Source organism: Osmerus mordax, chromosome 17 (assembly GCF_038355195.1).
Source record: "Osmerus mordax isolate fOsmMor3 chromosome 17, fOsmMor3.pri, whole genome shotgun sequence".
NCBI lineage: Eukaryota > Metazoa > Chordata > Actinopteri > Osmeriformes > Osmeridae > Osmerus > Osmerus mordax.
The window spans coordinates 1,696,662-1,724,380 of NC_090066.1; the positions used below are offsets into that span (position 1 = coordinate 1,696,662).

Below are 27,719 nucleotides of genomic sequence, written 5' to 3' on the forward strand. Positions count from 1 at the left end.
CATTTGTTTCACCCAATCATCTGCCTGCATGTCGTTGGGCTGAAAGTTGTCATTTCTCAGACCGCGATGTTGTGTTTCTGTGAGATGAATTAGCATATTGATAAGTACTTCCATGGCAAGAGCGATATGAACCCACAAGAGAGAATGAAGGAGCCTTGGTTTGAATGTCTCGTCTGTGTTCTCCAAGCAGCATTGCTACGTTTTTCACTTTTTCCATGTCTGTCATCATTTGGAAAGTTCATCAGGATTTTTTTTTTTTTTACTCAATTTTCATCTCCACCCCCCACCCAATCTTTTCAACTACATAGTGTATAATCCAGATTTATTAATCCATAGAGTCCTACTCTTCCCGTCCAGACTACACAATTGGTGTTATGAAGAAAAAACTTTTGGAGATTCCCGTGACAAACCTAATCTGTAACCATATTTGACCATTTATTTAAGATGTGCATAATAAAACATACAATACGTCATTATAAATACCTATTCCAACTTTATATTATTGTCTATGATTTTAAGTTTGTTTTTGGTGCCACATGATTTGTTGCTTATGACAAAATGGCATTTACATGCATTCAGGATAGCTTTACATTCTGCAGTTGCACCGATTAAATATATGATGGAATTCACAAATGGAATTCACAACTGTTAGCAGTGTCAGTCTGCCTATGGATTGACATTACGTTTTTGGTAAAGTTCTTGGTGTGACACAATAAAATACATAAAACCTTAATGGGATTAAGAAACTTAATAATCATCATCTTATCTTCCCTGCTGACTGACATTTTCTGTTACTCCAGGGTGCAGTGAGTAACAGGCTTATGAATTATGAAAATAAATCATACTAATATTTTTGACCTTAATAAAATGTTGTTTAAACAGATTCAAATTAATGATGACATACTAAAACATGCGCATTTGGCAAGTCTATGGTTATAATTGTTGCAATAACCATATATCAGGAAAAACTACTCGCTTAAAAAATCCTCCTCTTCTTCCTCTTCTGCCTCTCCTTCCTCCCTCGTTCTCCCTCGTGTCGGACGGCCGCAGGGCTTACTGGCCGCTGGCGTCAAACATCTTCTTGCGGCCTTCCATGCCTGACATGGCCTCAACATTCTTGCGCCAGTCACCCACCTCAGAAGTCAGAACCTAAGAGAAGGGAGAGGATAAACATGCTTTGACTCTAGCAATCAAAACGACAAAACCCAGCGTGTTTAGATACCACCTCAAACGTGGCATCTAGAGTCAGGTGGCTGAGCGGTTAGGGAATCGGGCTAGTAATCAGAAGGTCGCCGTTTCGATTCCCGGCCGTGCCTAATGACGCTGTGTCCTTGGGCAAGGCACTTCACCCTACTTGCCTCGGGGGGAATGTCCCTGTACTAACTGTAAGTCGCTCTGGATAAGAGCGTCTGCTAAATGACTAAATGTAAATGTAAACACAAACAAAAGCTTTTACAACTGGAAGGTTAGATGCTCTGCCGGCGGCAGATACCTTGTCTCCTTGTTTGACGTCCTCCTTCTTGACAGACTTGAGGTTGGCCCTCAGGTCCATGGACCCCTTGTGTTTGGAGCCGAGCAGGGCTCTCATCATCTCGTCCGCAGAGACACGCACTTTCCTGAGCGCCGGCTTCTTGAACTTCCCCCCCAGATCCTGGACCTTCAGTTTCAACTCGTGGATCTTTGTTGGTTCCATGATGATTTGTTTTATGATTTTGACGAAGAATTGAAAAGACACAAATACACATAAATAGGTTAATGGATAAAGGGTGCTATATGATGGTAGCTTTTTAGAATAACTGAGGATGCTGTCGTTAAATATGATTATATATATATAACATAAGGATTATATATAATCCCTATATTATGTCCCTATATATATATAGGGACATATTTGCCATTTAAAAAAAGGGATCATGAAACATACGTCCCTGGAAGGTAGTAATGGTGTCTGATATTTCGTGAATTAGATATCCAATGCTGCATTCAACAATGGGAGTGTTCGGTTGAAGACTTACATCTTTATTGTGCTTGTTCACTTTGGCTTCACAGTCATATCTCTCCTCATCCACCACAGCAATTTTTCCATGAAGCTGTTTGCATAGAGCCTATGGAAACAAACGTGAAACATATCATGGTGTCAATAATAATTCCTTCAATCCTTTTGGAGGGCTTAACGGGGAGGTTTTGAAGTCCATGTGTTGACTTGATTGGTTAGCTCCCTTGTCACTCACCTGGAGCTCCTCCAATGACAATCCAGAGAGCTGCAGAGGGGGCAGTTTCTCTCCGATGTAGCGCACTTTTTCTTCATTCCTGTCCTGAATCTCCCTCTCCAGTTCCTCCATCGCCCTTGTCAGGAGCAAGATCTGATTGGATAAGAAGAGGATGGGTCAAAGTAGGCGTGATCCAGAGAAAGTGGGGCTTGTCCAATCTAAATATTTCCAGTTAAATACGAAGAACTCTTTTTCCAGGATTATTATTGTGACTCACTTTGAGGGAGAGTTTGCGCGAAGCCGATATCTTCGACTTCGGCTGTTGACGAAACAAAACGTCAGTTTCATGGTCAATGTAACGAAAACATAACTTTTTACATCTAACAATCTTACATCGCAGCAGTCTCAATGCTTGAGTCTTATTCTAGGGTTCAGCTTTCATGACTTGAAACAATAAATTCTTGTTTATTGAGTAACTTTTAAAGTAGTTTTTTTTCCAGAGATAGCTTTACACTATAATCCTTGTATAGTCTACAATGGAGATACAGAGGGTGGTGGATTATTATTAGCAAATACTCAGGGGAAAAACTCTCAACAATGCTGGCCCTCTGCAGCTTAACAGGCGATAACGGTGAAGTGCCAACCTTCCTGACCTTGCCCGCGTGCCATGGCACCACCACGGCACGCGGCTGTGTCACGTCTCTTTCAGTTTGGAGAGAATTAACACTTTAAATCACAGCTGGCTCACCTTGTCCATTTTCGGATTCATTGGTTTGGGATGGTAAACTTCCTACGTTGGTGAAAACGTAAGGACTGGTTAAAATATTGACAATGCGCATATCTATGAGAACTAGTATTGCGTTATATAAAAGAGAATTGAATGAACCTAGTTCTAATTCGTGGGCCACAGTCAATATTTCAATACAACATAAAATATCAGACATGGCGGGGTGAATGTATAAAATAAAAATTGCTTACCTCACTGCAAATATAAAATGTTTATGGAAATACACAAAAATGGAAAAACAAACATTGAGAGAAACAGACATATACATATGTTAGTGTAAACATTTTCTGTAATCCTATTGAGGAACGAAGTCATTTAATACGAGCAGTTGCCATTGAGACTCCAGGATCTCCTCCTTCGACGCAGGGATTAAAACCAGGACACAACAGCATTAAGTCCCTCAGCCAGTACCAGCATTTTTTGGTTTAGCTTACAATGACTAACAGCAGCTCGACGGAATTGTTAGGGATTATGTCAATCACAAGATCCATATCAAAAGCTGTTACTATTGCCACTGTAGAATATTCATTTCAAATGCTGTTACAGGAAAAACGTTCTGAACATTTTAAAGCTGTTGTTACTACAGAAACTGTACTTGAAAAGTATAATATTCGAAAGCTGTTACATCGTACAACTTGTGGTTGAAAAACTCAAATGGCTTGTCATCTCAAGACAATAGGTCCACTGTTTTGTTACATAAAGTAAACATATTTAAAAACACTGGCATGTATTATGAGTGCAACATTAAAGAAATAACAAGATATGTGCATTATTAATTTACAAGCAGGCCTATTGTCTCAGATAACAATACTCACTCATCGGCCATTTTGAAACCTTAGAGGGAGGAAAAATTGAATTTATAAAAAGCTGTTCTTCTACAGCTCAACTGACGTTTCAAGTCACAAGCCTTTTTGAATTACCTGACCCTGAACCAATCCTGAAATCACGACACCCAAACATCATAAAACACATTATACTTTCAGTGTAAATCAACTCAAGTTACTTCATGAGAGAAAAAACTCAAAAGATAAGTTTAAATAAACCGGTCTGAATTACCTGTAACTTGGTGAAGCCTCTGAAGCCTGTGAAACAACAGACGCTGGAGACAATGGGAGGGTTTTGTGTGGGCAGCTCAGAGAGTGGACAGCAGTTATAGAGTCGGGGCCCAAGAATGTGCTGGCGGGATGCCATGGATGAAACATCACCTCCAGAGACAAAGCTGGAGAAATGTAATAATAACATCATGACCACTGCCGTTATGGCGTCGTCAGAGACGACAAGCTCCTGTTGCTTCACACAGGTGTTGTGGGGCAAGAATTGAATTCAGACGCATCATAAAATGACAGCCTTACATTTACTTAATGCTCTTATGTCACAGTTACTGCTGCAGGCACACTCACTCTCAAGCAGCATTGGACGTGCGTCCTGTTAGGGTAAGGCCATGTATTTTTAGAAACATTTTTAATGTCTGGAAGGTTTTACAAAGATTGCCAAATGTAACATGTATGTTTGTAGGCCTACATAGACCTATGTCAATCTCCTCCATGGGTCAATGTGACAATGGGACTTTTGAACCACTGTGTTCCTTTGTAAAAACAAAAAAAGATTAAAAAATCAAGAATAATAAACAACATCAACTAATAAGAAAAATAAAACACTGACTTGAAAAAAAAAAAGAAAACTTCTGCAAAGTTCCATGTCTGACAAAACTCTCACACAAACCCCCGGCTAGGCCCAACTGAATCCTGATCTCGCTCTTACCTGGTCTAACCAGACTGTGGTGTTTGTGATTCACCCAGGTGCTCCCCAGGAGTCTGTGCTCTCTCCCTTCAGACAGGTAATAAAGCATGCGGTAATGAGGAGGACGCCTGGTATGTCAGCCTGTCACCACATGACACAGCAATGATTTTTAAACCTCCTCCACAGTCTCACCTCCCGTGCCTCTGCCTGTCATTCAGACAGGCATCACAGCTCACATAGGAAACAGGACGGCAAAGAGGGTTTTCCAACACCCTCTCTAACCAGCAAACAACCTGTGACATGAGTCAGCTGTCTACAGCTCACTGCTAATCTGTTAATAACGTAAGTAAAAACCGGTTGACCATTGAAAAGGGTTTACCACATAGCGTAACGGTGTATGAAGTATCACTCTATAAAGAATTTAAACAGTGTCTTTATTTTTATATTAAGGAGTCAGAGTGCTGTGATACCACCCTATTATTGAACGGGGGAAGTGGGAGGGGGCAGAGAGGTAGTGGGAGAAGGATTGAGGGGTAGTTGAAGAGAGGCAGCAGCAGGGGGGTAACAGGAGAGGTGTAGAGGGGTAGTTGGAGGGGGTAGTTGGAGGGGGTAGTTGGAGGGGGTAGTTGAAGGGGGTAGTTGGAGGGGGTAGTTGGAGGCGGTAGTTGAAGGGGGTAGTTGGAGGGGGTAGTTGGAGGGGGTAGTTGAAGGGGGTAGTTGGAGGAGGGTAGCAGGAGAGAGGTAACAGGAGAGGGGTGGAGGGGTAGCAGGAGAGATTAACAATATGGGGGAGGGATGGAGGGTAAAACAAATGTTCTGTCATCGTTGCCTGTGATCCTCAGCAGGTGGAGGAGCTATTTCTGCTGCAACCTAAAACCCTCCTTTTCTTCCACTCACAAACAAGCTCACACACACTCAAACCACACATACTCTCTCTCTCTGCCACACACATTGCTCTCTCATACAAACACAATCTGACACAGCTATCTTAGACTTGTTCACCATGCACTTTCTCCTGTCGTTACTGTTTCGTATAGGAAGCTGAAAACTCAATGCAGTGGTACCACAGGTCTCCCTAAAGGGCTTGTGGATCAAATCAAACGAACCGGGTTCAGGTTGGAGGGGGTGGGGGGTCTGACTGACAGACGGAGAGACAATGGGTTTGTGAGGACATGCCCTGGTCGTAATGGTTGGACAAGAGCTTATCACCACCTGTTCTCTGAGACTCATTCGTTTTCACAGTTGCCACTGTAAAGTACAGTAGGACGTGTCTTGAACCCCACAGGGATTTAAAGCAAAGTCCACAACACATCAAACCTGACCTTTTTAAAATGTGCCAACGTGTAGTTTTCAGCACAGCAGAGGCCTGGTTTGCTTTTGATGTTATTTTTAGTTGTTTATGAATGTGACAATGACTCTCACACACACCACACACACACACAAGTGCAGGTCTAACAATGGACCCCCCTGTGGTTCATAGCTGTATGGAACAGCTGTCTCAGTTCAAGCGCTCTGTCAGGGGGGCATCTCCGCCCTGGTGTCTAACCTTGATCCAGGGTTCCCCCACAGGGGTGGCAAGGGCAGGGGCACGACATGGCACGCATACCCCATCAGTCATGGCACCCCAAACTAAATATATCAGTATATATGATATATCAAATATATCATAGCCACATGCAGGCTAACGTGGCAGATACATCCAGAGGTTGATTTGGACAAAGTCTTCTGACTCCATATCTGTGAAAGGTCAGTTGATGTGAGGAGAAGGGGATGGTGTTCAAATCGGAATTGGATCTCGTTTATTTTAGTGTTTGCTTACATTTACATTTAGTCATTTAGCAGACGCGCTTATCCAGAGCGACTTACAGTAAGTACAGGGACATTGCCCCGAGGCAAGTAGGGTGAAGTGCCTTACCCAAGGACACAACGTCAGTTTGCATGACCGGGAATCAAACTGGCAACCTTCGGATTACCAGCCTGATTCCCTCACCGCTCAGCCACCTGACTCCCTATACTTGTGACCGAACAGTTTTGTTCGGCCAGTGATGTTTTGTCTTACCCGTTTGTACACAACTCGATTGTGTATTTTATAAACAGCCCACAAGATGGAGACAGAGTTTTAACACGTAAAAAAAAAAGTCAATTTCTAAACGGCTGTTGACATTTTATCCATCTAGCAGACGCTTCATCCAACGCCACGTAGGCCTACAGATAAGGCATATAAAGCGCAATTTTTCTTCTTTTTTTTACTGGCCGTGCGTTCCCCACCCCTTTTTTTTAGGAATGTATATTTTGACCACACGATGGCAGTCAATGCAAGCATCCTGTCTAGTCTGCACAAAAGTGGCCTGGGGAAACCTACGTCTGTTAAGAAGGATGAGATATTTTACACTTAATGGTAGATTTGGTCGCTACAATGTCCATCAGAAAACCCTCCCGCCATTTGCCTCGTCCAAGCGTCTGCCAAACGTATACCTGGTCTCCGCTGCCGTTGGTGAACGGCCTCAAAAGGGGGCAGCCTTTCACCGTACAACGACAGCCAATGCAAGCGGCGCATGAAGCACATGCAGCCACTCAGCAAGACAAGAAGCACTTTGTTCCACAGATACAGAAAGGGGGACGTTCAGAGAGGAGGAGGGAGTGGGGGAGAGAGAGAGAAAGACACTCAATGGTTTGCGCGCAGCCAACACTTGCACGGCCCCAAAATCCCACCCGCTAACACAAGGAGAAAGGAGAGGAAAGGAGGGGGGGGGGATAGCTGGTTGGGGAGAACGGACAGGCAGACTGTGAACTGTTAGAGACCGAAAAAAGGGATGAGTTTGCTTCTGAGACAGGCCAGAGATTTCTCACTAGACCGGTGGTGGCGAGGTGGATGACTGCAGTGGACACGGAGGAGATGCAGAGGAGGTCGGTGATGCAGCAAGACGAAAGCGGAGGATTCCAGCAACCCACGGCAGACATCGTGTTTAGGTTCATGTAGCCTGTGTGGCGCACGGATAACGGCACTATAGGCTTGGAAGCATGTTCAGGCATTGATTTCAGAAGCGGCTGTGCGCAATAAAAAGGAATTCAGCGCGCGGAAGAATCGGGGTGAAACATACGCATTTCCGTTCATTATCCACCCTTCAAAATGAGACAGTATGACGTTCAATCTCTAAATAGAAGCTCCCACGCAGGCTCGCTAAGGGAGAGGCCACTTCACAACGAAGCCAGCGGCGTTTTTCACCAGATTCAATTAATTTGAATGGGCCGATTGTGGTTCGGCCACACGCAGGAAAGATGTTGGTGAAATGCCACAAGAGCAAGCTCTCGGTTTGGGTCGCTCTGTGTGTACTGGTGCTCTGCTGGCTATACATTTTCCCGGTCTACAGACTCCCCGGAGATAAAGAGATTGTGGACGAGGTTTTGCGACAGGGACAAGTATGGCAGAAGAACCAGACAGGCATAGATCTGTACAGGTGGGGTCCCCTTCATTTTCCGTTGTAACATGTTATCCGATAAAAAAAATAACGTTTTCCACAATCATATTTTATTAATGAGTAGCCCTATGGATTTGGTAAACCATATCGAATTATGGTCATTTATTATTTGATTAATAAACAATAATTTTGTTTGTAGTTAAATGTATTATTATTATTAGGATTTTCAATTTACATTTTTATTTGGTTTCCAAAAGTGATCCACCTGTCTCCCCATTCGGATCACTGGATCTCTAGGGCACGCGGGTGGGGGGGGGGGGGTAGATACCTCGAATCAAATCATATTTCCATGCAATCTAGCAGCACAGACAAAGCAGGAGGGAAAGCCTATTAGAATAATGCGCTGAACGCAACACCTGCGGAATAAAAGCTTCAGATTAATGACATCGCAGTGTGTTTGAAAGGATGCACAGATTAGACACAAGTTTTGAAGGTTGCCCTGAAACTATTCGGTTGTGTGTCCATGGTTACCAGACAAGCAAGAGGATCTGGTAACAGAATCTCGCTGATAGATATTTACATTTAGGCTTTTCATTTTGCTCTGTAGCTCCGTTATTTCCGGTGTTTTTTGATAACCTACATTGAAACTGTGTTAGATTCCTAAATGGGCGATGAGTAAGCCTCCTAAAAACAGGCCACACTTTCTGTGAAACGATCGCAATATTACATTAAAACTGTGATTTAGGTCAAGAGGGATTGCAACTGTATTTCCCAGAATGATTTCCCCTGCATAATCACGTATTATTCAACCAAGCTGTTTATTTAAATTATTTATCTAATTTGACTTCCCACAAATCCACACAGTAGGCCTCATGATGCAATTGTTATAACGGCCCCCTGCTGTTATTGTACTTCTGGTTTCACAGGAAGCTATTGACTGAATGTTGTGAGCCAAGAAGGATGTTTGCCGTGACCAAAGACAACTCTCCCATGGGGAAGGTGCTGTGGTATGATGGGGAGCTGTATCACTCACACACCGTCAATAACGAGACCTACCCTCTCTTTGTAAAGGTATGTCCTGGCATTGGTGTGCTTGTGTGTGTTTGCATTTGCGTGTGTGTACATAATATGTGGGGAGTCAGGTGGCTGAGCGGGTAGGGAAGCGGGCTAGTAATCTGAAGGTTGCCAGTTCGATTCCCGGCCATGCCAAATGACGTTGTGTCCTTGGGCAAGGCACTTCACCCTACTTGCCTCAGGGGGAATGTCCCTGTACTTACTGTAAGTCGCTCTGGATAAGAGCGTCTGCTAAATGACTAAATGTAAATGTAAATAATATGCTGGATGACCACACCATCACACCAACTGTCAAGTTTCAAGTTGGTCAAATTCTGTCAAGGTTATTCACCACACGCTGGCACAGAGCATTTTCCTCTGCACAGTTTCTTAACAGTCCAAACTCAACTCAGCCCTATGCCGTGGTTATATCTTAACATTTCTTATATAATTATAATATATCATATTTATTTAAAAAAAATTATGGCCCACACCATTCTGACATGATCAACCACATACACGCTATCTGCATGACAAGATGGACAGTTCTTACATAAATCACACAGTTATACATCCCAATGTAACAAGACGCCCACTGTCCATTTCGTGTCTCATGGGGATTCTAGACACTTCCTAGATGATCTCAGCCAAGAGGGTTAGGGTTAGACTGGTGGAAAATGATTACTCCATAGGTCACTAAGGAGTAATCATAGCTAGGAAAACAGTTCACCCTGGAGCCAGGCCTAGTTGTGATAAAGCAAGAAAAGTGAATCATTATGAAAACCGAACCAATACTGCAGCTAGTGATCCCAGGGCCTCCAGCCCTCACCCAATACTGCAGCTAGTGATCCCAGGGCCTCCAGCCCTCACCCAATACTGCAGCTAGTGATCCCAGGGCCTCCAGCCCTCACCCAATACTGCAGCTAGTGATCCCAGGGCCTCCAGCCCTCACCCAATACTGCAGCTAGTGATCCCAGGGCCTCCAGCCCTCACCCAATACTGCAGCTAGTGATCCCAGGGCCTCCAGCCCTCACCCAATACTGCAGCTAGTGATCCCAGGGCCTCCAGCCCTCACCCAATACTGCAGCTAGTGATCCCAGGGCCTCCAGCCCTCACCCAATACTGCTTCACGTGAATGTGACAGAGTTAACTCTGTAGGAGTGTGCTGAATATGCATGTTTATATAAATGATATATCTATATGTTTATTTACAGTATACATATATTTATGTATATTCATGTGTGTGTGTGTGGTTGAGGGTTGTATGTGTGTGTGTGCGGAGGGGGTTGGGGGGGGGGGTTGATGGTGCATTGATGTGTGGATGGATGAGAGATGAGTGGGGCCAGAAAAACCCCAACATCAAACCATCAACAACAGAGAGAGAGAGAACGAGAGAGAGAAAGAGAGAGAAAGAGAGACAGACACAGAGCGAGCGCAGAGAGAGAACGAGAGAGGAAATGGAGAGAGAGAGCCGTAATGAGAACGGAAAGACAACAATTGTCTTCAATGTGGTTGCTAGTCTACAGCCTCATTGGGAGATTTATGTTGACCAGGATTTTACATCCTTCAGGTTGTAATGACCCTGCACATAAACTAGGAAATTATAACATAGTACATGAGAAGGGTGTGTGTCTGGGAGGAGGGGGGATAGAAGGAGTTGTGTCTGTGTTAAGGTTGTAAAATCTGTGTCGTGACCTCATGGTTGATTAGATGGCCACAGCCTACAGACACCCTGACAATAGAGACAACAAGAGAGAATGTTCTTTCTCTCTTGTTGTTTTTCTCCCCAATTAAAAGCTTAGAAATTATACCTCCTGTGCTATCCCTCTCTCTCTCTCTCTCTCTCTCTCTCTCTCTCTCTCTCTCTCTCTCTCTCTCTCTCTCTCTCTCTCTCTCTCTGTCTCTCTCTCTCTCGTTTTGCACTCCCTCCCACCCTCACACACACACACACACACCCAGGAAGGCACACACATTTTCATTTCCCCATTCAGATTTTGGCACCGTGCCGCTACTTCACTTACCTTCCAGTTTGCGCCAGGATGCTGATTGCAGGTCTGGGTTTCTACGGTTTCTACCTTCCCAGCTCAGACACAAGGACCTTCTGACCACACAGTGGAAACTGGCAGTGCCCACTTCGAAAGAACTGGGCCAATAATGGGTTCGCTGTCTAATTGAGATGCTTTGAACACAGCGAGACTGTGATCAGCTCTCATTTTAATTATTTTTTTTCATTTTAGTTCCCTCATGTGCATCATGTTGTCCATAGGGTTTATTTCATACCTGGATTGCGTTCATAAATAAAAACATGGCTAACAACTTAAAAGTATGTGGAGAAAAATAAGTATGATGACCAATTGAATGAATGACTCGACCATATGTGTAACATGAATTACTGTCCCCACTGCAACCACGACCTTCCCTGTCAGGGTCCCGTCTAAGGTCCACTCTGTGAGCAGGGGAGTGTGTCTCCTGGCTCAACTCTCTTTTACGCTCCAGCGGAGACCCTGGGCACACACAGAGGTGTGTGTGTGTGTAAGTGTGAGTGTGTGTGGTGTTCCAAGGGGAATAATGAGTGCAGTTGTTTTCATCCATCCATTGGTACGTCTATCTCGCCAACTCCTTACACCAAGTACTAAACTGCTAAACACACACACACACACATACATACATGTCTGAGCCAGAGGGCCTCACAAACCAACAAGCTTGTCCTATCTCTTAGGAACATGTGTACATCTGAAGCAATTTGATAAGTGTTGTAGGAGACACTAAGTCTCGAGTTCGTTCATTTTTGTTGTTGTTGCCGTTATGAGTGTGTGAGTGAGTTGATACAAACTCAAACACCAGTAGTAGCAAACCGGGAAACAACACCCTCCTCTGTTAGAACACTCCCAGATGGTTATAGAGTGATGACGGACGTCTGTGATGTGTCTTTCCCCGTTACACGTTGATGTCACTTCCTGACTTCTCCTCAGCGGACACCTCTGCCGCTGCCCCTGAGGAAGTGTGCCGTGGTCGGGAACGGTGGCGTCCTGAAACACAGCAGCTGCGGACGCGACATCGACCAGGCCGACTTTGTCTTTCGGTAAGAGAGAGAAGAGAGAGAGGGAAAAGGGAGATAGAGAAAGAGAGAGAGGGGGGGGGGAGAGAGAAAGAGAGGAGAAGAGAACGGGAGGTCTGTCTGTTCTGGTGGCCTTGCATATTTCAATTTGGCAGTCCCACATTCTGGACCAGGCCGGAACAAGCGGCCTGGAACATAAACCATCTGGGATCCTGAGAGCCAATGTTTTCACGTCTGTTTGGGAAGAGGGGGGTTTGCAGACACGGCCTCCGTCTCACTGGCAGAGAGAGAAACGAGAGAGAAGAGAGTGATACAAAGGGAAGGAAACAGCAAAAGTGTCAAATGAGGTTGAAGAAGTACAGAGAGAAAAACAAGAATGCTGCTAGCCACCGGGGGAACATTAAGACATAAAACTAGGGCTGTCAGACACGGGAGGGAAAGTCAGACGGATGACTTTCAATGATGTTCAAACTGCTTCTGAAGTGGTTGGTTTTGAAGATGGTGAAGTGGGTTAGACCCAAGAGGAGGCAGTAAATAATCTATCATTACCACACTGAGCCCAAAGGACAAAGCTCGTGATTCCAGCTCCTTCAGCCTGGCATCAACCCATAGCTCGCTCCGACTAGCTCAGCTAATACAAGGGAAAAGGAGGACTGAAAATAATAGGATTAGAACATTTGAGTCCAGCCAGAAGCTTCCACAGGGATTGGAAGTTTGCATTCGAAAATTATAGTCATTAATATCAGACTGTAGCAGGGAGGGAAACTGTATTAGGCTCAGGTGTGTTGACAAACAAATATTTTCGAGGAAAAAAAAATTACAAGTTTGAAAAAGATATTTTGAAAAATGTTTTTCAAAAAAAAAGCTTTGAAAAGGTTTTTTAAAACAAAGTTTCAAAAAAAAGGTTTGGGGAAAAAACAGATGTGTGAAAGCTGACAAAATATCTAAAGGTTGAAAAAATATTTTTGATTGAAAAGAAAGACAAGCAAAACGTCCTTTCATGAACCTACAGTGAACCGCCAACGTCTGTGTTCCCAGGTGTAACCTCCCTCCTCTGTCCAGCCAGTACCTAGACGACGTGGGGACCAAGACCCACCTGGTGACAGCCAACCCCAGCATCATCGAGAAGAGGTACGCTAGCTCTCCCTGGCAGAACGCGCGCGGGGGGGGGGGGGGGGCTTAGGCAGGGGGCAGTGTGAAAACAAGCCTTGTTGCCCTTCTAAATGTAGAGTCTGAATAATTATAGACATGGTATTAGGCCTTTTAATGCTTACAATGCACTGAAGAAAACTATATGACTACATTAGTGTTTAATGTCCCTCTGGTCCCTCTGGCCCCCCAGCTTGCCCCCCCAGCTTGCCCCCCCCAGTTGAAATGGTCTAGAACAGCCACTGCTCCCTGGGTGTGCTAGGTCTTCTTGGGGGTGTTTGTACTGATATCAAACACTGTGTGTGTTACCCTGTGGGAGGACTGCTTCATTATTTCTATTATGCGGATTCCTTACTGTTAACGGTCGCCATCTTTTTTCTCTCTCATCTTAATGGTCTCATCTTCTCCTCCTTCCCCCATTTACATTCCTTTCTTTTTCCTCACCCATTTCCATCGCTCTCTTTCCACTCTTTTTTCTCTGTCAGAGCCGTCTTATTCACTGTAAGATCCTTGTGCTTTCAAAAGACATCAGTAGCTTCTCTTGTTCTCTGTACGTAGATGAGGAGTATCTGCATGTATAAATAGAGACCCTTTGTATCCCCCTGACAACTAGCGTATGCTGTCTATTACACATGAGATAAACCAGCTGTTTCCTGTTTTTGTCTGACTAGGACAGTACTGGTGAGACACACACACACACAAAGACATAGGTCCTTCCACTCCTTGAGGTGGAGCATGTACTGTTAGACTGTCTAAGATCAGTCTGTTGTCCAAAGATCCTCATTGGCAGATAATCTTTGTATTTAGCCTGGAATGCATGATGTAATTGAATCAATTAAATCAAAAACATATTTCGTTAATCAAATCGTTTTTACTGTAGCAAACATAACAGACAACGTGAATTTTGACCTACACGTCTCAATCCCTGCCTCCCATATAGATTCCAGAACCTTCTGTGGTCACGCAAAGCCTTCGTAGAGAGCATGAAGGTGTACGGCTCCAGCTACGTCTACATGCCAGCCTTCTCTATGAAACCAGGGACCGACCCCTCCCTGCGGGCGTACTACGCCCTGGCGGACACCTCCTCCAACCTCACCATGCTCTTTGCCAACCCCGAGTTCCTCCGGAGCGTGGGAAAGTTCTGGAAGGCTCGCGGCATCCACGCCAAGCGTCTGTCGACCGGCCTCTTCCTGGTCAGCCTGGCTCTGGGGCTCTGTGATGAAGTGACAGCTTACGGGTTCTGGCCCTACTCCGTGGGATTGGACGAACAGCCTGTCAGTCACCATTACTACGACAACATCCTGCCCTTCAGCGGGTTCCACGCCATGCCCGAGGAGTTCGTTCAGCTCTGGCAGCTGCACAAGAGCGGCACACTCCGTATGCGTGTGGGACGCTGCCCCCATCAGGACGGGAGGAGTTAGGACAGGAGGACGGAGGCGTCTGGAGGGATGGATGTGAGGTTTAGGGCTACGAGAGAGAGAGGGGTTCTGCTTTAGGGTTCATCTGTTGGTTCATACACAATGCGCACCTCCCTGGAGACCTGGCTTTACCACCCCTCACTCCTCTTCCCAGTACCCCACCCCCACCTCCCCCACCACCTCTCTCCTTGCTTAGCATTAGAATGACTCCCTATGCCAACCCCCATCCCTGACAATACACATCCTCTCCCATCCCCCTACACACTTTCAGTGAATTTCTAATGAAAGTGTGTGTGCGTGCTTATGCGTGTCTGTGTTTGTGTGTGTGTGTGTGTGTGAATGTGTGTGTGTGAATGTGGGTTGTTCAGAGGGGCTCTTCCTCATGCTCCATACTGTATGAGGGCAGATGGAGCAGATGGACCAACGCCCCTACTGGGTCCTTGAGAGTCCAGACAGAAATACTGAACCAAAAGGCAACGCTTACATTGAAGCTTGAACAGACGCTTGAACCACTGAACTAAACAGAGATAAAAAGATGAAAGGGCGAACATTTTGAAGAAGGTGCCTTGGTATTTTGCTTGTACGGAAGGATTTTTGTTCTTGAACTGTTCAAAGGACATCAAGAAGCTATCAGTTGTTTTGCTTTACTGCTGTAGATGGTGTAGTCTTAACCTTCTGAACATAAGCTTCTAGAATGTTCCACTGTACAGCCAAGCTGAAACCCCACAACCTTGTTCATCCAAAGGGAAAATGTCGGTTGGCACTGTTAGTCATTTTTAACACACAAATGTTGATCAGTGAGTACTCGTATTCAATTATATTCACAAAGTCAAAACAAAAGGGGAACATCATAAATGACCACCACGTGCTGTATTCATCAGCAGACGCTGGCATACAAATGATCAATTTATTGTACGAGTGCCTAATGGGATGATCCAATGGCAATTGAAATAAAACTGGGAGATACCATATCATAATTGATATGGGGAGATTGAGTCATCCGTCAAGTTGCCAGTGAAGTGAACAAGGGACTCTTGTGACATTTTTGTGAGAAAGCACTCGCATTCTCAAGTAGCTTAATGGAGAGAAAATTAGAAAGTCTTTAATTACATTGAAGTGGCATTTTGTTTCCTTTTAAGGTGCTGGACACCTGTCCATATCAAACTGTGTTCGACTTAAAGATCCCATGACATGCTGTTTTTGGATGCTTTTATATAGGCCTAAGTGGTCCCCTAATACTGTAGCTGAAATCTCTTTCCCGAAATTCAGCCTTGGTGCAGAATTACAGCCACTACGAGCAGTCCCACAATGAGCTTTCCTCAGGACGTGCCGTTTCTGTGTCTGTAGCTTTAAATGCTATGAGGAAGAAAGAGGCGGGGCTAACTCCCATGCTTCGGTCGTTTGCAAGCCATGATGTCTCGAGGAAAAAACAATATCACGCTCGCACAGTCGTAGCTCATTTTTTAAATAGGCGGGCCAAATTCTCTGTTGCGGGCAAAGCAGATAAAGGGGAGGTAACCTTCCCTATTGTGACGTCACAATAGGAACATTTTCAAAACCGAGCGTTTGAGCTTTCATTTTCTCAAAGACGGAGAAGAATACCCAGGGCTTGGTTTACACTCATAGAAATTCCTAGCCACTAAGGGACCAAAGGCAGGCCAGGGGAACTCGTATTAATGTTAAATAACCTCCTAAAGTGAACATTTCATGTCATGGGACCTTTAATCTTGATCAACATTGATGCCATCATTTTTATTGTGTGTTTGAATGTTAGGACAACGACTGAGCCTACCTTTCCTGCATTCCTTAATGATCTGTGTTGAGTTTTTCAGTGTACTAGACGCTTAGAAGGGAAGTAAGATGTGGCTCCACCAGGTTCTTGTTATCCTGTCATTAGCATGAAGTTGGAAGACAATTATAGTACTTACTGATTTGTTGTCATTACATTCCTACCAGATAATAGATTGTGAGAATGGAAGATTGTTGTTGTGCAAATGCACAGTGCCATAGCTTAAAAAACAGGTCCATCTGCTTGGATGGTGCATGCACATCCTGCAAACCTTTACTCAATGTTCAAACTATACACGTCAAATGCATCATCAATGTCATATCTATATTACCAATAAAATTAGGGTTTAGTGCCTTTAGTAGCACCAGGGCAAAGGGAACAAAACAATTTCATAATGTGACATTTTTGTACAGTTAAAATAAAAATAAAACTGAGCTGATGACGTGAAAATAACCCCTTGACCTCAACAGAGAACCATGTGACCAAGGAGGAACCATGTGAACTAGGAGGAACCATGTGACCTAGGACTCACCATGTGACCTAGGAGTCACCGTTCTCTTAAGTCTTAGAACGATCTAGTCGGACCAAGTTCAGTTATCGAAATCCAATGATCCAGTTGAGAACTTGCCCCACTTAAAGCAAATCTGAATATTTCAATGAATGAATTTTAAGTGATTATTGTAAACAAATGTGATTTCATTGACTTTATTCTTTGCACCTTTGATTTACTTGCCAAGTATTGTGAATGAGTGAGATGTACTTTAAATTGCTTTAAGCATGGCTGTTGTATTTTTAGTTTGTTTGTTTAGTTAGTTTAGTTTGTTTTAAAGCTAACTTAGAATCTCCTTTGCCACAGAGTCCCTACTGTTTTCAACGCATACACTGTTTAAGCCATATTAGGTTGTACAACCTGACTGAAGCAGTTAAAACAGTAAAAACTCAGTACTAACAAGGTAGACTCAACATTTTGACATCATCATACCCCAGCTTCCAGCACCTGGACAGTGAACCGACTGGCAAAAACAATTAAACAAACGATGCCACTTGTCTCTGTAGTGTTTGGACACTGAAGCAGGAAGTCAACCAGTTGTGTCTGATGATGTCACATCGCAGTCAACCTTTAATTCCTATAACTTGCAATTGCTAGTAAGTCCTTTACCAGGCGGCCGGTGATGTAAACAAATGTGAAAAGTGGGCTGTTTTGTTATCTGTGGGATAATAAGCCCTTTTATTCTGTGGTACGAATGAAAGGATGAATTCGATGTTCTCTGATGAAAGGATTAGTTAGATGTTCTCTGAGGGGCTGTGCATAGTGGTACCACTTTCCTACGCATATTTAAATGTGAATTAATATGTACTTTGTTATATGCCATGCCTGGTTACTTTTGACATTTATTTGTGTTTTATTTGCCTTGACTTGTGGACTTTAAGAAACAATTGAATTTTCTTTGTAATGTTTGACAGAAGTGTCAATGTGCGACTACCTTCCTGTGAATCACATCTTGTATTTTGGGGATATCCTTGCCTGAGCATGTTAAAAGTACTTATTTTTTATGCCAACTGAACAAACAAACAATGCATCCAAAAACAGGGCAAACACTGGTATTCAAATAAAGGAGGAGAACACAGAATCACATGTGAAGTTATGTTCAACACAAACACTTGTATTTCCACACCTTGAAGCAGCGAAACCGTGAAGTGATACTGTGCTACAACAGCAGCTAAAACAGCTCAGCATTGATATCCGGCTTCTGTTGATCTTATTGTTAGTTTGACATTTAAAAACTTACTGTAAGTCGCTCTGGATAAGAGCGTCTGCTAAATGACTAAATGTAAAAACAGTTTCTGGTTGGTCCTGTGAACCAAGCTAAAACCAAGATAGTTTTAAAACCACACGTTGGTATAACAGCTCCAGTATGAGCATGACTCACACATTCACCCTGATGCTCATTTACTGTCTCTCCATTGATCTGCCCCAAGGCAGATTGTATTCTTCAAAGGATTCTCTCCCTCTCTCCCCCCCCCCCTCTCTCTCTCTCTCTCCCCCCCTCTCTCTTTTATCCTCCATCTGCTGCAACCCCACTCATTCTTCTACCTCAGACCACTTTTTCAGCTCTAAAGCCTCCTTCTTAATTTTCAGTGGGCTTCAATTTTGCCAACATAATTTGTAAGTTGTTTTTACATCGTTGCCAACATAATTGTTTTTAATGTATGAGATTCAAATCAAGGAAAGAATAATCGATTGTTCCATTTCCTTAATGAAAGTCTCGTTAAAGCTTCCCTTTTGGGGATTTGGTAATCACTCTCTTTTATGATTACGATGCAATTTGAACTTGGTAGTATATCCTGTCTAAACAGGAAGTCACATGTTATCTTAGGTTTGTGACCTGTTTTGGACAATCTAGGCTGCAATCTAGTAAATATACTAAAATTACATTTAGTCATTTAGCAGATGCTCTTATCCAGAGCGACTTACAGTAAGTACAGGGACATTCCCCCTGAGGCAAGTACGGTTAAGTGCCTTGCACAAGGACACAACGTAATTTTTCACTGTCGGGAATCGAACCGGCAACCTTCTGATTACTAGCCCAATTCCCTAAAATACACATATTACTGTTGATGAGTCTTAATTGCAAGGCACTTTCCCTTAAATATCACCCCCTAATATGGCCCATAAATTGAGTAACATAGCACACACAAATCAAATCTCCTACAAATATTTCTGTATTTTTAAACAAAGAAAAACTACAAACAGAATGTGTCTTACTTTATGTTAAATTGTTTGTATTGTATCACTGTGTTGTCCTCCTTGGATTTGTACAGTTGGTGTTTTTGTCAGTTAGTCCCCTTTATACAATGTGAAATGGACAGACACTTATATATTTGATTATATTGTATCCTATATACGGCGGGGCAGTCGGCTACATGTGGGCTTAAGTAAATTTGTATCGTTTCAGCTGTTTCTTCTTTGATATGAAAATTACTTTAACCACCCTCTAGCTAGCGATTAGATGGTGTGGCTATATATAATTTACATAGAAGGAGTGACAGTTGAATTCAGTTGAAGTTATCTTTTAGGAGTGTTCGATAGTGAACCTATGTTTGTTTATGAAATATTGTAAATTGAGCATTTGGTCTGTTTCTAACCCCAACATGTTTTTCTCGCAAATGTTGTTTAGCGTACAAACAATAGGTGTGGGGAATGTCAAAGCTCAACATAGTTTTATGTTTGTGTACTGACTTTCCCAAGGTGTGACTAAGTTTCCAGGAAAAACTCAACTGTATCAGCGCACCCCTCTTCTCTCTCGGTTTCTTACTTTCCATCCGCTAATTACAGTGTCCAGCAACAACCTGACTGTACCGCCCTGCAGCTAGGACTCCACACTTTCGTTTATTCATGCTTCATTTCCTAGACCTGTTGACCACCACCCCCAGCTCAGTGTGATTTTGTTGTTCTAGAGTCGGTCGCTGGGACGAGTGTATTCAGCTGTTGCTAGGTGATCTGCTTTATCGCAGCCCCAAGCCCAGCTCACAGCTCAAGGAACGTTTGTGTGATGCCATGTGCTTGAACTCTTGTTTTGACTTCTGTGGTATACTTGTCTGTACAAGGTTGATAACGTGAAATGTCTTCTGACGAAAAAACCGTTGGAGATTAATTGACGTCACGCAAACACCGAAACGAAGATACGGTACCAACTCCTGTCTCAAGAGCCGCTGTTTTCTGTTCTCTGTGTTTCTGTCAGAGGGAACTCTGGAGGTAGAGAGCTGTATCTTTCCCATCAGGAATGTTTTGTCAAAGAAAAGAACAGAATGAGGACTTAATGTTTTTCCTACATTAATATTTAATTTGAGCTCTCGCTCGCCCTCTACTGTCTCTCTCTTTCTCTCTCCATTTCCCCCTCTTTCCCCCTCTCCCTCCCCTTCTCCCCATTTCTCTTTCTCTCCCTCCCTTTTCTTTCTCACTCTTTCCCTCTATCCTCTCTTCCACTCTCTTTCCCTTCCCCGGTGTAATTGACTGCAAAAGCGTGAAAAGGGAGGGCAAACATGCTTCTCCCCAAGGCGCCCAATGTCAACTCTCATTACATCTAGCCACAGAGCCTTGGGCCAATTAAGGGAGAGGACTGTGTTCCTACAGCTTTGGGATTGGTCGTCCAGTGCCGCCCCTTACCATTCCCACTGTTGACATTATGGGGATAATGATGAACCAGTGGGAGGTTAGAAGCAGGGAATGTTTTGAGTAGTGTGCAGTTGGGAGAGCAACTAAGGAGTCTGTTTTACTGTATAAACATTAGGCAGGCTCTAAATCTAAACCAAGCATGTTTTAACTGGTAAGAAGGACAACTGCCTGTCATCTTTTTGTGGAGTCGGTGGTTTCATGAATGTGTTTCATGTGGGCCTGTTTGTATCTCTCAGCCCACACCAAAGACAAAACACTGTTTCCAATTGTTAATTCGGCTTTCATCCTCTGAATCCAAACCCATGAATTTGGCACACAATGGTTCCCAACCCTTCCACTTGTCCTCCTCCACACATGCACTTTCAGAGGAAAGCAATTCATTATGCGCCAAATGGCCCATAGAAAGGGTTGTTTCTTTTTGGAAAGGGCCCACATTACCCATTTCAAATGATTGAATCTCACAATGATTTGAGGTTAGAGTTTTTAAGCCTCGGAAAAGTACATGACACAGCAAAAGAGTTTTGGATGTAAATCTTGTGAGGAGGTTATGGGGGAGGGGCTGACTGTATTGACTTGCAAGCGAAAGCTGTAATTTCACCTGGACACACCAAGATTTGATCTTGTCACCCTACTCTTCCAACACTATAATTTTTTTGTTGCAATCATAAACTTTCAAACCTCTCATAACATCTTATACAGTATATCGGCTCAAAGCCAGTTCTGACTATGATATAATCCCTTTTTCAACACCCGTCTCTCTCTCTCTTTCACTCTCTTTCTCTGTCTTTCTTTCTCTCCCTCACTCTTTCTGAAAGCCCCCTGTCCTAATGTCCTGATGTAAATCTAGGCTGTCATTGAAGGTTATCTGTCCTGGAGGAGAGAGAGATGGAGGAAGAGAGGTCTGGAGAGAGAGATGGAGGAAGAGAGGTCTGGAGAGAGAGATGGAGGAAGAGAGGTCTGGAGAGAGAGATGGAGGAAGAGAGGTCTGGAGAGAGAGATGGAGGAAGAGAGGTCTGGAGAGAGAGATGGAGGAAGAGAGGTCTGGAGAGAGAGATGGAGGAAGAGAGGTCTGGAGAGAGAGATGGAGGAAGAGAGGTCTGGAGAGAGAGATGGAGGAAGAGAGGTCTGGAGAGAGAGATGGAGGAAGAGAGGTCTGGAGAGAGAGATGGAGGAAGAGAGGTCTGGAGAGAGAGATGGAGGAAGAGAGGTCTGGAGAGAGAGATGGAGGAAGAGAGGTCTGGAGAGAGAGATGGAGGAAGAGAGGTCTGGAGAGAGAGATGGAGGAAGAGAGGTCTGGAGAGAGAGAAAAAGACGGCACAAAGCAGATTACCTCAGCCAATCTGGCCCTGCTCCATTTGGCACTTGGCCCATTCGAAAAAGAAGAAAAAAAACCCAGCCTTCCTGGATTTGAACCAATCAGAACAGCGTTTGGTTGGTGCTATGCAAAGACATTGAAGGAGTGGGCTTAATGGATTGGGTCATGGCCGTCTGGGAACTGACATTAGCTAGACTGCAACCTCTTAATGTAAAAAGATCTGCTAGGCCCATCTGGCCAGCTGTTCCCTCAGATCAATGCATTGCTCTTACATCATTGATCCTGTAAGAGGAGGAGGATATTACTTTCTAAAGAAGCACATGGATTGGCTATTGGGGAACAAGACAGTTGACCCATGTTGACCAATCTGTATTTCAGTGTTTCGCATGTAAAAGAGCCAGTGTCTTTTCCACACGTCATACTGTACATTTTCAAATACCACACACTCACAGTGATAGCATCATCTGTTGAATGAGCCTGGTTTAAATATCCCAGAATGCACTGGGGGCAACAGGTGCTGTGTGGGTGTATAGGGGATGCATAGTTAAGTGGGGTTGACTCATTTACTAACAAGGTCAGTTGGTACATTAGTGAAACCTTTTATACATGTGCATGTTTACGAAACAGCATCACAACTGCAGTGTCAACATTTCTGTTCTCAGTTTTTCTCAGTTTAAGTTTTTCTCAGGGGCTGAAAGGATGTATACATATATGGAATGTGGTGCCTGCAGTAGAGATGAGACGTGTACATGTGTACCAGGATAAGTAAGTTAGCATGTGTACCTACCAGGTATGTACGTTAACATGACCAGTACTAGATGGGATGCCTATATTAACTTACATCCTTGAGGATCAACTTGACCATTTCTGTGTATCTTCTCAGAATGTCAAAATGGAGTTTTCCCTCACCTAAAATGAACCATAGGCACAGACAGTCATGTTTATTTGTTTATATTTTTCTCTGCAAGTATTACTATACAGGTCTGTAAAAAGGCCCACAAACCATTTTTGGGCTCATCAACCGTACCATCAGACTGTCCTCGGTTCATTAATGTCCATCCTGGTATGGATTTTTGGCCTGCTGCAGGTAATTTGCTTTGCTCTGCTTGGCATCATTAACAGCTCCTCAGTGCAACACAGTCTCTTTAGCTCCTCCATCTTTGTGTTCCTCCGTCTATCTGTTCTCCTTTTCTCTGCTCTGATGTTGGGTTCCCTCACTGTGAGGGGGTCACAGAGTGCTGCATTCTAGATGCATTAAACGTTGATTACATGTTGCCATGTTCCAGCTTAATTATATTGGTGAAGTGGATTGTGTGTATGTGTGTGTGTTTATAGTAATACTACACTTAATATTATTACTGAAGTTGTTCCTCTTCCTGCTGAACTTGGACTGTCTGCAATTATGCAGCATACAGCTGGTTACCTCCAAAAACAAGGCTCTGAAGAGAGACCTCTGTGGATATTATTGAAGGGATGTATCAAACAGGCAAGCACTGTCCTATCTGCTGACACAGCTACCTCTGCAGAATAGGAAATAAATTATAATGTGTGTGTGTGTGTGTCTGGAAGAGAGAGAGCGAGAAAGCAAGAGAAAAAACGATGACTGAAACAAAGACGTAGAGAGAGTGTTCATGCATGCCTACGAGTGTATGAAGCGACAGGAAGCAGGAGCCTGCAGGCGTGGGCTAGCAGGTAGGTGACTTTCAGCCTCCCAGGGAGCAACATCCTCCCCCTCTCTGCAGAGTCACTGCACTGCAGAGGAAACTTGAACTGTGCACAGCGCCCCTGAGCATGCTTCCTCCATAACACATGCTCCCCACGAACAGACGGCCCCACGTCACCCGGACACCCTCCACGCTGTGGAGTCCCTCCCTCTGTGATTGCACATTTGAATCCCCAAATCCACTCTCCGGACTGATTGGGACGTGTTATGGAGTCAGGTGGCTGAGCGGTTAGGGAATTGGGCTAGTAATCAGAAGGTTCGATTCTTGGCTGTGCAAAATGACGTTGTGTCCTTGGGTAAGGCACTTCACCCTACTTGCCTCAGGGGGAATGTCCCTGTACTTACTGTAAGTCGCTCTGGATAAGAGCGTCTGCTAAATGACAAAATGTAATGTATGGGTGAATATGTGTACTATTTGCACCATTTTGGCAATATGATTTTATTAAAATGATGAGTCATGGTAGATTCAGGCATGAAGGTTATCAGTCTCAACCTTCTGTTACTGTCAATATACGTAATGTAATCATATATACATAAACTAGGTAAAAGAAATCATTTAAAAAAAGCTAAATATACACTAAAATGTATGTGTTTTTGTTCAATTCAGTGTTTAATACTTTTACTTCGCTCTGGATAAGAGCATCTGCTAAATGACTAAATGCACTTCAGTCCATGTTGCAACATCTACTAAAAACAAACAGACATTCATATCTGGCTGTTCTTTTTTTACAGGAAGTGTACATTATTAGAGAAAGTATCATTATCACAAATCGACTATTAATAAAAGCTATTTACATTTTGTGCTGAAGACGCAACCTAAAATATGTCTTGTCTGCTATGCCACAATCCCATAATAGTTGTTTGCCAAGAAGTATATTACATATAGCTGACATAATATCTAGGTAGTTCAATATATTATTACTGAATGTGTGTGTGTGTGTGTGCGCGTGCATGTGTGTGTGTTGGGTGGGTCTTTCACCTACTAAATATTTCACAAGTGAAAGATTGATAGTAGAACGGCAATACATACAATAAGCGTTGCCATTCTTAGGTTTCTGGTTTGTGTCTATTTGTCGTTTGGTCTGTCACACACACAAAAGTATTTGGGTCCATTATTAATAAAACGTTGGATTTGCTGACCTCGTGTGGCCTCAAATTGAACTACACTGAGCAGTTTACTGGTCAACGAGGATCCAAGGTCAGTTTAGAGGTTTACTGATGGTGTCTTTGGTAGGTAGTGGAGATAAAAATCTGATTTGGGATCAGGGTAAAGACATAATCTATCGTAAAAGCACGATGGCGTCACTTGGCGGCAAAAGTCAGTAAGTACAACATATACACATTATAACACAGAACGCAAGAAATAGCGATGAAAGGAAGAAAAAGATTTCAGCCCTGCAATTATTATATATATTTTTTACTTTCAGACACATTTGTAAAAAAAACAACAACAAAATCTAGGGTTAAACTCTTTTTTTAGAAACATTATTATTAGAAATAATCATGATTTGTTTCTAATTATCATTGTTACAACAACACATGACAATGTCACAATCAGGCAGCAAGCAGATCCAACCAGATCATTAGCTACCTCGTCATCAGACGTTTGGAGCTAATGCAGTAGTTCACCAGTAAGAGGTGCTATCTTTTTTCGCGTGACAACAAGTTTGCAGTGGATTGTGGGTCTTTCTGCATTCATGTACTATGAACGTGAAAGTCACGTTGCTGAGTACCATTTTGAGCAACCATCAGAGAGAGAGGCAGCGTCGAGTTGGGCTCTGTCTGTTTCGACGAACTGTATAAAACTACTTAATATTTGTTGACGCTGATTAACTGCTATTCGTTTTAAATCAAGTCTCCTGTCTCCTGCATACCAATACTAGCCATTAGCTAGTTTGTTTTATTTCAACTTTTTTTTTTGAGAAATGTGTGTTGAGCTAATGGATACTAAAATGAAGAGGGAAGTGATCAGACTAGGAGCGGGTTGTATGCAAAAATCTACAACGAAGCCACCGAAGTGGAGACTAAGGAATCTTCAACATTTTAACTCTGAGCAAGAGGCCTTCAAACCGTTGCGTTCCAACGCCGTCAAGACCACGATCCGAAAGTACATTCGTCATCAACAAAGGAGGCAACTAGTAAAACTCTCAAAGGGAGAACGTGTTGTTGAAAACTGTGAGATGATGGCCAGAAAAACGACAGAAGAAAAACGGGAAACCCCTGAAAAAGTTGCTGAACAGCCACGTCCACAAGGAGCAATGGCGCCGATGAACACGACGCAGTACTTAATGGACCTTGTGTATGACGATTTACCCCAGACGCCCAACATGTCTACCGCGGTTGCAGTTTCATGTGACATGTCTGTATTTAACCATGAATCTCTTTTATCCAGGGGCGGGTATGTGTCATTGGACTACGAAAGCTCACTGGTTTTCCAACAGACAGACTTCGACGAAATGTTTCGCCATTTTGGATCGCACTGATCTGGAGTGAACTGGTTTTGCTGAATGAGACAATCCCCCAGTATTCCCGTTTACGGTGACTCGAAACTACCAGTTCGCTAAAAGGTGTGCAAAGGTCATTGTAATTGCCACAGACAGTACACTGGTTTTATTTTGGCGTTTGGTAAATTGTATTCTGTGCTTGGAAGTGTTCGAGTTATTCAAGTGTGGTCGAATTGCACAATCATGTTACATGATTCATTCTCGGGCTTTCCTTCTCACAGCGACGCACCGGACGCTGCCCGCCTGTAGGGGGCGCTTCCCCTCACAGCGTCGCGTCCCATGGAGACCGATCACGGCTTCTCGCCTCTGCGCTGGCCGCCATTTAGGTACTCCAGGTAAAGCCGTTTTACCATCAGGTGAATGTGGCAGGTACCGGTCGCACTGTATGCCTTAGCGTTTGAATGTGCATTTCACCATGTTTTGATTGAACGTTTCAGAACACGCAGTAGACCAAACATGTCGGAAGTGCCCAGTCGACCTGAAATGTGAAGTTCTGTTTTACAGAGCTATGTTATTGAGCATTTTCCAGGTTAATGTGTTCTCAGAGGCGTGCAGTCCAAACAAGGAAACGAGGAGTCAACTCTCCGGAGCACAGTGGATTGGTTTTGTTTTACGTCATGGGTAATTCCGGGTGATCTTTCATGTTTATATATAGAATTGTAAATGATTGCGTGAATGTTTGTGTTGCGAAGCTTCCGTCCCTAAATAAAAGCTCTTTACGGAAGTAAAATGGCTTCTGTCTCCATGTATAAGTTTGGGAACGAGGTTTTTACCCAAATGCACAACACGCAAGGTTCTGGGGTAATTAACATGACTGTCAAAGGCAGGTATTTTGGGTGGGGATAGTTGGTATATATCAGCAGTGGGGGATAATTTCCTCTTAATGAACATGTGTACATTATGTGCAGTTAAAAACGGGGCAAATCTCTTCAATTGTTGCCTATAAGAATCGAAATCTGGGTTATAAATTACAGGCGGTGTTTAAAAGAGGCTCAATGTTACTAGTAATGGCCGGGTTTCCCAGATTAGTTAAGAAGCTCTTAAGCGCCAAGAGCTTCTTAGGAGCGTTCTAAGAGCGCTGTGAAAGAAGGACGTGTTTCCCAGAGTCGTTCTTAGAAGGAAATGTAAGATCAGCCTGACCCACTCTTAACAGCCTTCTTAGCGACCAAACGCTCACTGCAGCTGCATCAGGGAAAGTTATATCTGACACAAAGGAATACTAAAACCATGCGTGATAAATGTGCGCCCACAGCTGCAGAACAAGAAAAATAATAGCATAAGAAGAAAAATAAAGATATACAAATAAGTAATTGCCAATGTGTTCCTGTAGCACATTAATCATGTGTCAAACATGAATCATCATTACTATCACTCATT

At 43.5% G+C, this 27,719-nt stretch overlaps 2 protein-coding genes and 1 long non-coding RNA gene across 3 annotated transcripts; 2 read left to right on the top strand and 1 right to left on the bottom strand.

The window, feature by feature from the left end:
- Positions 1 to 413: 413 nt before the first annotated feature.
- On the bottom strand, positions 414 to 4,112 carry LOC136960055 (troponin I, slow skeletal muscle-like). The gene is made up of 8 exons (XM_067254372.1): positions 4,054 to 4,112; positions 3,809 to 3,831; positions 2,959 to 3,000; positions 2,488 to 2,529; positions 2,232 to 2,363; positions 2,016 to 2,105; positions 1,493 to 1,678; positions 414 to 1,149 (listed from the first exon to the last, which is right to left on the bottom strand). The coding sequence occupies exons 3-8, from the start codon at positions 2,977 to 2,979 to the stop codon at positions 1,054 to 1,056; spliced, it is 567 nt and encodes a 188-aa protein (XP_067110473.1). The 5' UTR covers positions 2,980 to 3,000; positions 3,809 to 3,831; positions 4,054 to 4,112; the 3' UTR covers positions 414 to 1,053.
- Positions 4,113 to 7,504: 3,392 nt separating this feature from the next.
- st8sia1 (ST8 alpha-N-acetyl-neuraminide alpha-2,8-sialyltransferase 1) lies at positions 7,505 to 18,265 on the top strand. Its single transcript, XM_067254702.1, has 5 exons — positions 7,505 to 8,195; positions 9,083 to 9,227; positions 12,182 to 12,291; positions 13,306 to 13,398; positions 14,357 to 18,265. Exons 1-5 carry the CDS (start codon positions 8,017 to 8,019, stop codon positions 14,835 to 14,837), a joined length of 1,008 nt encoding a protein of 335 aa, XP_067110803.1. The 5' UTR covers positions 7,505 to 8,016; the 3' UTR covers positions 14,838 to 18,265.
- A 7,316-nt stretch (positions 18,266 to 25,581) lies between these two features.
- LOC136960106 (uncharacterized) lies at positions 25,582 to 27,072 on the top strand. Its single transcript, XR_010878814.1, has 3 exons — positions 25,582 to 26,137; positions 26,231 to 26,405; positions 26,564 to 27,072. It is a non-coding gene; the product is annotated as an uncharacterized lncRNA (long non-coding RNA).
- The last annotated feature ends 647 nt before the right edge of the window (positions 27,073 to 27,719 follow it).

Bases quoted from the DNA above. Each gene is read 5' to 3' on its own strand.
- LOC136960055 (XM_067254372.1), bottom strand. From the start codon at position 2,979: ATGAATCCGAAAATGGACAAG. The intron at 2,530-2,958 runs GTGAGCCAGCTG...TTTCGTCAACAG, and splicing joins TGAATCCGAAAATGGACAAG to CCGAAGTCGAAGATATCGGC. The intron at 2,364-2,487 runs GTGAGTCACAAT...TTATCCAATCAG, and splicing joins CGCGCAAACTCTCCCTCAAA to ATCTTGCTCCTGACAAGGGC.
- st8sia1 (XM_067254702.1), top strand. From the start codon at position 8,017: ATGTTGGTGAAATGCCACAAGAGCAAGCTCTCGGTTTGGGTCGCTCTG. The intron at 8,196-9,082 runs GTGGGGTCCCCT...CTGGTTTCACAG, and splicing joins ACAGGCATAGATCTGTACAG to GAAGCTATTGACTGAATGTT. The intron at 9,228-12,181 runs GTATGTCCTGGC...ACTTCTCCTCAG, and splicing joins CCTACCCTCTCTTTGTAAAG to CGGACACCTCTGCCGCTGCC.